The sequence below is a fragment of the Helianthus annuus genome, chromosome 15 (assembly GCF_002127325.2).
Source record: "Helianthus annuus cultivar XRQ/B chromosome 15, HanXRQr2.0-SUNRISE, whole genome shotgun sequence".
Taxonomy (NCBI): Eukaryota; Viridiplantae; Streptophyta; class Magnoliopsida; order Asterales; family Asteraceae; genus Helianthus; species Helianthus annuus.
The window spans coordinates 1,128,193-1,139,745 of NC_035447.2; the positions used below are offsets into that span (position 1 = coordinate 1,128,193).

The 11,553-nt window shown below is 36.1% G+C and overlaps 1 protein-coding gene across 1 annotated transcript; it reads left to right on the forward strand.

The window, feature by feature from the left end:
- The first annotated feature begins 227 nt into the window (after window positions 1-227).
- On the forward strand, window positions 228-2,631 carry LOC110909832 (heat shock cognate 70 kDa protein). Its single transcript, XM_022154578.1, has 2 exons — window positions 228-557; window positions 840-2,631. Exons 1-2 carry the CDS (start codon window positions 341-343, stop codon window positions 2,510-2,512), a joined length of 1,890 nt encoding a protein of 629 aa, XP_022010270.1. The 5' UTR covers window positions 228-340; the 3' UTR covers window positions 2,513-2,631.
- Window positions 2,632-11,553: the final 8,922 nt, after the last annotated feature.

The window sequence follows — 11,553 nt, forward strand, 5'->3', positions numbered from 1 at the left end:
CTAAAATAGAAGCACTTTATTTAAATATCTTAAAATTCTTTTCTTTAAGAAATTTGAATGTGGATTTGAATACGAATATAAGATATCAAATAACCAATTCGAACTAGAAAATTGAGTAAATCTTTTATGAAAGAAGGTAAATCAATTAATCCTAAAATGCCTTTCCTAAACAAATAAGATATAATTCAAATTTGGTTATCACGAATTTCATTCGAATCTCTGATTTTTCGCAAAGCCAAACTTCCATACATATCCTTTTAGAACGTAGAAGAGGTCACCTCACCACAAAAACTGAAAAAACACTTTTTACGGTTCTACCTCACCTTGAATTTTGAACCTCATGGCCGGAAAAGGAAAACACACGCCGGCAATCGGTATTGATCTCGGAACAACGTACTCCTGTGTAGCTGTTTGGAAGCAAGGTCGCATCGAGATCATTCCTAACGATCAAGGCAACCGAACCACACCTTCTTCTGTTGCTTTTGTTGGCTCAGAGCGTTTGATCGGTGATGGTGCCAAGAATCAAGCACCACTGAACCCTGCTAACACCATATTTGGTCAGTCTACTAGCTTTTTTTTTTTTTTCTTTTCTGAATGCTGGTTATTTAAGTTTTAGTGCGTTTCTGTTGTTTTATTCCGAATCTCGACTCTAAACATACTTATGAAAGCACAAACGTACACGCCGCCGAACGTGCTTAAACTTTCGATTTTTTTCATTGCCACTGCTTATTTTTATCCGATTTTATCGTCAAAAGAATATATAACGCTTAAAGCTTAACGAAAAAACAACTAACAAAGGTTCTACTAGGTTTTTTACTTAATCAAGCTTTGATTTCCAGATGCAAAGAGGTTGATTGGAAGGAGATTCAGTGATTCCAAAGTACAGGAAGATATCAAGTTGTGGCCTTTTAAGGTCATACAAGGGCCTGCCGACACACCAAAGATTGTCGTTACTTACAAAGGTCAAGAGAAGGAGTTTTTGGCTGAGGAAATTTCATCAATGGTCCTTGGAAAGATGAAAGAAAGTGCCGAGGCGTACCTTGGAAAAATTGTGAAAGATAGTGTGATAACTGTTCCTGCTTATTTCAACGATTCACAGCGTCAGGCTACCAAGGACGCTGGTACTATTGCTGGATTGAATGTGATTCGTATGATCAATGAGCCTACAGCAGCTGCAATCGCGTATGGACTGGACAATCAGTCTGATATTGTTGGCAAGATAAACGTGCTTATCTTTGATCTTGGTGGTGGCACTTTTGATGTTTCTATAATGACTATCGAGGAAGGGGGTGTTTTTGAGGTGAAAGCTGTTGCGGGTGACACTCATTTGGGAGGTGAGGATTTTGATAACCGCATGGTGGATCACTGTGTCTCGGAATTCAAGAGGAGATGGAATAAGGACTTGACTGCGAACCAACGAGCATTAGGGAGGTTGAGATTTGCTTGTGAAAAAGCAAAAAGGGTTCTCTCATGTACTACTATCACATCTATTGATTTGGATAGCTTACACGAGGGGATTGATTTTTCTATGAAATTTACTCGTGCAAAGTTTGAAGAGCTGAACATGGGTTTGTTTAATAAGTGCATTGAGACTCTGGAGACATGTTTAAGTGATGCTAATATGGAGAAAGCATGTGTAGAACAAGTGATACTTGTTGGTGGCTCAACTAGGATACCAAAGGTCCAGCATATGCTGCAGGAATATTTCGATGGGAGAGAGTTAGGCAAGAGTGTGAACCCTGACGAGGCTGTTGCGTATGGTGCAGCTGTTTTGGCTGCGAAGTTAAGTGGTAACGGTGATAAGAGTGTTCAAGATGTCGTGTTACATGATGTCACTCCTTTATCTCTTGGTATATACGAACAAGGTGATATATTTAGCGTTGTGATCCCGCGAAACACTCCGATACCTACTAGTAAATCCCAAATATGCGTTACAGTGTCTGATAACCAATCTACCGCTAATATCATGGTGTATCAAGGTGAAAGATCAAAAGCTACAGATAACCATTTGTTGGGAAAGATCAAAATTTCTGGAATACCACCTGCACCCAAAGGAATGTCGACAATTATCGTATACTTTGAAATTAATATCAATGGTATCCTCACAGTGACCGCTGCGTTACAGTCCACTGGTAAGATGAAAAAACTCGTAATTTCCAATGCAAATGGAAGACTCTCCAAAAAAGAGGTTGAGAAGATGATAAATGATGCTAAGAAGTACAAACTTAAGGACCAAGAATTCAAGAAGAAAGCCGAAGCACGCAATGCATTGGATGATTGTGTATACAACATGAAGAATAAAATCGAAGAGCACGATGTCAAGAAGAGTGTGCACCATGAGATCTTGCAGGTAATGAAGAAAACCGTTGATGAAACGGCTAAGTGGCTGGAGGACAACCAGGCTGCATCATTTGCTGAGCTTCACCATAAGAAGGTACACCTTGAATTTGTTTGCAAGCCGTTGTTTCCGTCTAAGAATCTAGGCTTCTTTTCATCGTTTTTTCGCATTTAATCTTGCATTGGTATCAATGGTCGTGGAACATTGGAATCTAAGTAAGTGGATAGTTCTATTGTAGGTTAAATTTGGTGACAATCTGGTATTTTAAGCTCTACTTTTGCTATGACTCGAATGTATGGATATTAAATTGTTTGGATTTTCAAGTTAAAATCTTTCGTGTTTGGTTGCTTGGTTGTCAATTATGATTTGATGTGCATTTAAGTCACACATTAACTAACTCATTTACATTAGTTAATGGTTTTACTTCATGAGAAAAGTGGTTTGATATGTAAAGAGACCTGCTTGTCCATGGCTTTAAATCCTAGTGAAATCTTAGGGGTGGGATAAGACTTTAGGATCAATAGGTCCTGGGTTCGATTCCTAGCATGGGTGGTTCTTAGAAGGCATGTGCCATGGCCACGGCCCTGGCAAGTTTTTCGGCCGTAGTGCTAATTTTTCGCATTTCGATCGAAATTTTTTTATATATACTATGTTCGGCCCGGGCATTTTTTAGTGCCCGTGTCTTTCGGCCCTGGGACGTTCAACGGGCAAGATCTGCCACTGATTCCCAGGGGGGTTTTCCCATATTTATTGGGTTTCCTCCTAAATTGGTGTATAGGCATTATGCCTAGTTGAGATGGATATGATCGGGTGGTTTCGCAGGTGGCACGATGATACTCCAATGATTCGTCAGTGATCCATATTTGCTGTTAAAAAAATAGAGACCTGCGCAAAACAAAAAAAGAAAAAAGAAAAAAAAACAAGGCATTTATGTTTGATTTATTATTGCTTTAAGTTTTGCATGTGATGCTTAAACTTTATGTATTGAGAACCACTGATAGGTAGGAAATTTTTTACTAACTCGTTTTTGAAATAATATTATCTAAAATAGTGTCTTTTAACTTAGTTTTTCTCTCTTAATCTTATTTGATAACATATATATTTAGTTAATATATCGAGTTGAATCGTAAAAGATTAATATCACTTATGGGATGGAAATTAAAAATCAAGGTATCAAACTATGAAGGTTAAAGACTTTTCAAATTAACCGCCTAATCAGTGGTGGATGGATCTAGGATCGTTCGTAGCGGTAATGTTTTATAAATAAGCGGTAACGAAATTGAAAAAACGTAAAATCTTTCCAAAATTTACACTAATTTTACACTACCGCCGGAGCGCCAAGCGGTAGCGGGGTTGCCCCTTGTATGTACATAAGTCCGCCCCTGCGCCTAATAAAATCTACCAAGAAGTTTTCTTTAAACCCGTAAACATAAACGGGTAAACAGGTTAACTTATTTATTAATCATCTCATCTCGGATTAACCCATTTATTGAGGGTTATGTTTGCGTCGTATGTCAGGAATTGTCGTCGCTACTTGGTTCAGTATAAGAAGGTTGCATGGTCATTGCAAAATTTCCAACACAAAAACTGGAATGCAAAATGCTAAAGATCCCATGTAGAAAATGGAATAGAAAACCAAGTCCCTTTTTTTTTTTTTCAAATCCTCCTTTCCACACCTTTATCAAATGAGTGTTGTATTTGGTCCTCAATTTATAGTAAACTCATTGCATAACCAAAAAAGTGAAAATCGAACCAACCCTATTGCAAAACCTGATAATCCTGGAGGGTGTGGTATAAAGCCCCTATGGGTTTTATCACGTCACGTCAGATCCACGTAGACGTCACGCCATATGGAGACGTCATGCTATATGGGGGGCTTTAAAGCCCCTCCCTTTAGCTTGCATGGTGTGGTATAAAGCCCTCCTATTAAACAAATTAAAAAAAATTTATTGGTTGAAAAGAGGTGGGCCCTACTTGCACACCCCTTTTTGCTCGTTATCATGGTGGCGCACAAGGGTTGGCGCCCCCCTTTTAACAACCTGGGGGTGGTCGATGGCAGACAAGAGCGCTAAACATGGCCGATGTGACGGGTGGCGCTAAGCCACACCGCAAAGCCTTATAACCAAAACCCATCATTTCATTTGGCATATAACCGAATACTTTTGTTAGACTCATAACCATCCCAACAGACTTGTCCACACCATTTTATACATGATTCATTTGACCCGTCAACAATAAGATCTAACCTAAACAACTCATATTGACCCGTTAACAATAAGATCTAACCTAAACAACTCATATTAAAGTAAAAGGGTTGAAAATGCACATCTAACTAACACGTTTAGGCTTATTTAAAGTCTTAGTTTACTTCTGTTGTAAATTCAATTCGTACTCTTAAACACGTAAAATGTTATTATTTGTTTATTTAGATATTGCTTTTGGAGCTTTAAATACTCGATTATTACCTACACATACATTTACCATGAGGGGGAATAGTGTCAGGCAGCTGCCTGGCACCCCTTCATTGGTCGGTTTTTGTATTTTTGTAACACCCTAATACGTAAAATCTTAAAAACGACGTAGCGGAAATACGAGTTTTAAAAATTTCTTTCTTTATTAGCTACATCACTTACATGAAGACTCAATTACAAAATATTAAACGTCTTCTAGAGGAATTATAACATTCACACTTAATTAACACTTCAAGCATTACATAATCTAAACTATGTGACAGTTCTTTCCGTACAATCCTTTCTCTTTGACTCGATTTACGCCCGCTTATCTTCGTTAGTAATAGAGAAAATCCATGTAGTTCCTATGGACATCATATACAACTTAACCGTTAGTCATCGACAACATCATACAACATTAATCTCATATAATTAAAAAAAACGTATAACATTCGACAATATAAACTTTGATTCATTTGATTATCCTCTTGAATTCTCTTGTTCAGAGTTCGATTTCAATTCTTCATGTACCCGATGTTCTCATACCTGCATTACATTCAAATCTCAAGACATTTCATTAGTATTCGTCAATACTCAAATGTATTGAAACCATTCTTACGTACATTCATAGCAACTTACGTTCATACATGCATACATTCCTACATACGTACATACAATCATATACACCTATATACATGCATACATTCATACACGCATACAAACTTACGAGCTCTTGATTACCACTTTTATTTTCATATACTTATTCTAACATGTCAGCATCACAACTTTCCATATTATAAATCTTATACATATTGACATACGTACTTACTCATTCCTTGACACGTTTGCCTATAGATTTCCTTCCCTAACACGTAAGTAAATCCATACTTGTACTACCCGGAGACCCATAACATTCATTTATAATCAAAACAAACTTAAACATTAGTTATGAGGCCTTGATGACCATTTAAAACAAGTCCCAAAACCAAAACAAACAACATCAAACAAATTGCCAGAAGCAAGGTTTCTCGCGGGCCGCGAGAGCCTTGGCTGTTTTCCCTCGCGGGCTGCGACCAAAGTCGTGTCGACTGGTAATCCTGTAGGCAGTGTATTAAGGTGTCGGGCAAACCACCATCAGCATATGGCGTCTTCGACGGCCCAACATGGAGTCGCCGACTCCCCCTGGTTTCTCCATTTTACCGCAGATCCATTTAATCGTCCGTTAACGCTAAAACTTGCGTATCTTTCAACCATTTACCCGTTTAACCCCCCGTTTCGTCCCACATGATCGTAATTTGGTCCTCCATTGTATGGACTCAAAATCTAACATCCGAACTAAAGAAATTCTTAACTTATATGTTTTCGGCCTAATATTCATTTACGAATTATTCGACCCGTTCATGTTTTTATCAAACAACTCATACGTTTATACTTAAAATTAACATGAACATTATAACTATAACACTTTTACATTATCCGGAGTTCCGTGCTTGGGGTCTAAAAACCCGATTCTCGATATGCGTTAAACTTATTTATTTCAATCACTTTTACGTAATTGAACATTATTAGTACAATCTCCTTACACGAAATTGTTCCCATTAATCATTACTCAAAACCAAGTCTTTTGACCATTAACCAGCGCCCCTGTTTCTCGGTTACACACTTATAAGAAATTCTACCCATTACCCGGATTATAATACCGTCGTCTTTACTTATGCAACCATTTCGTAGTGAAATAAATCCTTATTTTGACCCGTTGGTCTACATAGCGAAAACTTCACTTCTAAATAACCAAATCTTAATAGGCTTCGATTATCATGCTTAAGTGACTAGCACATAACTTTGCTTAAATAAACTAAGAAGTGGTTCGGAAATCACTTACTTAATACTACTTACTTGATATCATCATCAATAACGCATTACAACATAACTTCTAGCAATTATCATACAATTAATCTCTTTAATACTAAAGAGGGAGTCCGGGAGTTTACTTACCTCGTGTGTCCGAATTTACGCATAGCTTCCGTGTTTACCTTCGACCCGTAGCGCTTCCATGCTTGTGTCCATGTTGACATGACTCCTATCAGTACATGTCGTCACATTCATAACACAGTTAGCTTACATACATTCATTCATTCGGCTTTTAAATCATGCAATATTTGACTTTCGTTAGTTTGTTAGCGCATATATAGGATATGTATCATCATACTTCATCACTACCGTACATGACACATAAGTTAGCTAGTTCATAACGCATAAGTTCTTGCATACAAATTTTTACCTTCTAACTTCAATCCTATACATAATCCATTCTCATTTTAGATTACGCCATTCATTTACATAACAATTACATTCACGCATCATTCGAATTCCATAACATATCTCACAAGATAACAACTTCATATTTTTCTTATACAATGTAGACCTCCTAGTTCATCCAAAAATTACAAATTTATCATTCAAGCATTTAGTCGAACACTTGGTGTGCGTACAACATTTTAAGCTCTGTGTACATGTATGATATGCATAACCTACTAGTTCTTTTCACAATGAACAATTCAACCAAATTTTACTTAGTTTCTTAGTCTACATTCAAGTTCATCTAACAATACTCTAGTATTTATACAATCATACTTCAATTTCACATAGCTTTCACTATATAAAAATCACTACATACTACCATACTGCTAGAACAAAATGGGGTTCACTCAAGTTCTTCAATCTCATCAAATTTTATCAAACAACTCATACGTTTATACTTAAAACTCACATGAACATTATAACTATAACACTTTTACATTATTCGGAGTTCCGTGCTTGGGGTCTATAAACCCGATTCCCGATATGCGTTAAACTTATTTATTTCAATCACTTTCACGTAATTGAACATTATTAGTACAATTTCCTTACACGAAATTGTTCCTATTAATCATTACTCAAAACCAAGTCTTTTGATCATTAACCCGCGCCCCCGTTTCTCGGTTAGCGCACTTATAGGAAATTCTACCCATTACCTAGATTATAATACCGTCGTCTTTACTTATGCAACCATTCCGTAGTGAAATAAATCCTTATTTTGACCCGTTGGTCTACATATCGAAAACCTTCACTTCTAAATAACCAAATCCTAATAGGCTTCGATTATCATGCTTAAGTGACTAGCACATAACTTTGCTTAAATAAACTAAGAAGTGGTTCGGAAATCACTTACTATATACTACTTACTTGATATCATCATCAATAACGCATTACAACATAACTTCTAGCAATTATCATACAATTAATCTCTTTACTACTAAAGAGGGAGTCCGGGAGTTTACTTACCTCGTACGTCCGAATTTACGCATAGCTTCCTTGTTTACCTTCGACCCGTAGCGCTTCCATGCTTGTGTCCATGTTGACATGACTCCTATCCGTACATGTCGTCACATTTATAACACAGTTAGCTTACATACATTCATTCATTCTGCTTTCAAATCATGCAATATTTGACTTTCGTTAGTTTGTTAGCGCATATATAGGATATGTATCATCACACTTCATCACTACCGTACATGACACATAAGTTAGCTAGTTCATAACGCATAAGTTCTTGCATACAGATTTTTACCTTCTAACTTCAATCCTATACATAATCCATTCTCATTTTAGATTACGCTATTCATTTACATAACAATTACATTCACGCATCATTTGAATTCCATAACATATCTCAGAAGATAACAACTTCATACTTTTCTTATACAATGTAGACCTCCTAATTCATCCAGAAATTATAAATTTATCATTCAAGCATTTAGTCGAACACTTGGTGTGAGTACAACATTTTAAGCTCTATGTATATGTATGATATGCATAACCTACTAGTTCTTTTCACAATGATCAATTCAACCAAATTTTACATAGTTTCTTAGTCTACATTCAAGTTCATCTAACAATACTCTAGTATTTATACATTCATACTTGATTTTCACATAGCTTTCACTATCACAAATATCACTACATACTACCATACTACTAGAACAAAATGGGTTTCACTCAAGTTCTTCAATCTCATCAAATTCAAGCAAGATTCACATTCTACATGATGATACTAATTCACATACAACTTGATTTCCTACATTTTTCACAAATTATTCAACACCCACTAAATCATGAAGCATCAAAACATAAAAATTAACTTACCCTATGTTCAATGCACTTAGTTTAGAGGATACTTGGACTCATGCATTCGATTCTTGCTTTATAACACCCTTTATTGAAGAGATTCTTGTGTTAGGTTAAAGGAGAAGGGTTTCTCCTTCCCCTGCTGTTCTCGCGATACACACCCACACCCACAATCACTGGGTTTTGTTTGGAGGAAAATGGCTATTTTTAAAGGTTTGGGGCAAAACCGTTAAAGTGACCGAACCACAGGGAGCAAAACGGAAGTTTACTCTATTTTTAAAGTAATTATGATACTCTACAAAATTACGTTATGTAACACCCCAACCTGGACAGGCTGACGTGTCACTCATACAGATATCAAAACTAAAACCAATCCATAACGTTGAAAACAAAACATCCTAATTACATTTTCATTACATTACCGAAATAAAAATAAATCTTTATCTTCACGACACTCTTCACTTATTCCCCACGCTTCCCAAATTACCTGTCAAACAAATAAGACAAACACAAGAAAGAAACTACGGCTGAGCCAAAAAGTTGCTCAGTAACGGAGAAATCAACAGTACATGTAAAGACGAACAAATGGGAACGAAACACCACATAACGGAAGTTGAAACGAGACTAACATTGAATCACATTTGAAACTAAAACAATTTTCCTTCTTTCAAATAGTTTTACTTATTATATAATATTGTTTAAAATCCCAATTCCTTTAAAACAAGAAAATTATCGAAATTACTATATTATGAATGAACATTTAGGTTTAGATCAAAATCTAATGATAACTTGTATTTCTTAGCAAAACATTATCTAACCAAAACAAGTATAATTCTAATTTGAAAATATATATATACTTAATCAACAAAATAGTTTAGGTAACCCGAGTTTTGAAAACATAGTAATTTAATACTTGTAAAGATTATGCAAACCGATACTGGAAACAAAATAGTTCTAAAACAAATACCGAGACGGACACCCAGACAAATGCTGAAAACAGAGACTGAAATTCTGGCACAGAAACAAATACTTTTATAAACTTGAATCCCAAACCTTATACTGAACAAATAACAGATACTGAACATAATCTGATGCATATAAACATATCAAACATATCATAACAGAGACAAGACATACGTGACAACATATAACAGTAAAACAAGTCACGTAATATAGAAGCACCCACGAGCCTAAACAGAGGCATGCATGGCCATAGTCCATGCGCCGAGATGGTGCGTGTAGGCGCACACACATTATTCCATCTCAACAGGAGTCAGGAGTCAGGAGTCAGAGCTAAGATCGATCTATTCGCCTCTAGGGGCCATGTGCTACACAAGCACAAACTAGAAACGCCGTGAACTTTAGTTACGCACCGTCACGATGAGTGCCATGTCGTTGACGCCCCAACGACAAGTCAGAAGCGCTCGGGTGACAGAGTACAAAGCCGTATCAGAAATAAAATATATTTTGACATAAGTTTAGGGGGAACATGCAATAATGAGCACAAAGTCTAAGGTTTATTGCATGCTACAATAAATACTAGTCTTATAACAATACGAAACAAAGACAAGTAGCGAAAACATCCGTACTACAAAGTAACGGACTTGGATAAAATACTATAATGAAAAGATAACAGAATCCGTACCTTATAAGCAAGCAAAGCAAGTCGTCTCTAACGAGTACGCGGACCTATAATTCATTATCTAAAATTTGTGAGCATTACATCGACACGATTTGTTAACACCTCGATTATTCGGCAACGAATAACTTTCCAACTTTAATCCATCGTTGAATGCTTATGCACTAATCGATAGATACTATTTTCTTATACTAGTTTTTTTTTAGTCCGTAGGAACTAGTGCGATATCTATAATTTTTATTTATAATTCAAATCATCTGATATATATACCCTGCACCACTTCAAACCATAATAATCTTAAATCATTTGTTTTTTTATTTAATTAATAATCTTTAAGAACACAGTTTACTCTACGAAACGATGAACTTTACGAGAATTCTTATATATACTAAATAAATTAATAAATTATAAATAATTAAACTCTCTTTTCAAATATTCCAGCTATCTCATTTTAATAGATCACAATTTGATAGTGCTTCATATTTATTTTAAATCAATTGGGTTTCATATTCACTGTAACCTTTACAAGAATGACAGAAGCATAATAATAACTACAGGCAATGACAAATAATCACAAAAAGCTTGGTGATTCATGTTCCAAAATAACTTGATCAATAATAACAAAAAAAAACAGTAACAATTTTGCTTGCTAAGACTCAAGTTAAGTTCTTTATTTTCTACTCCAGTTTTAGTCGAAGTTATAAAAGATTGGTTGCCGGAACAATCGAGACGAAACCGCACTTTGTAGATTTATATTCGAATCAGAGAAAGGGTTCGATTGGATACCTTAAACGCTACACGGAGCCAACCGGAAACCAACAATAACTAGAACTTCGGATGATCAAAAGGAAATGCGTCAAACAGTAGCGATGGTCGCGGCCTGGAGTTAGACCAAAGACGGAGTGCGACTACGACAGTCCAAATAGTGACTGGTTTTGATTGGAGAACTAAAGTAACGG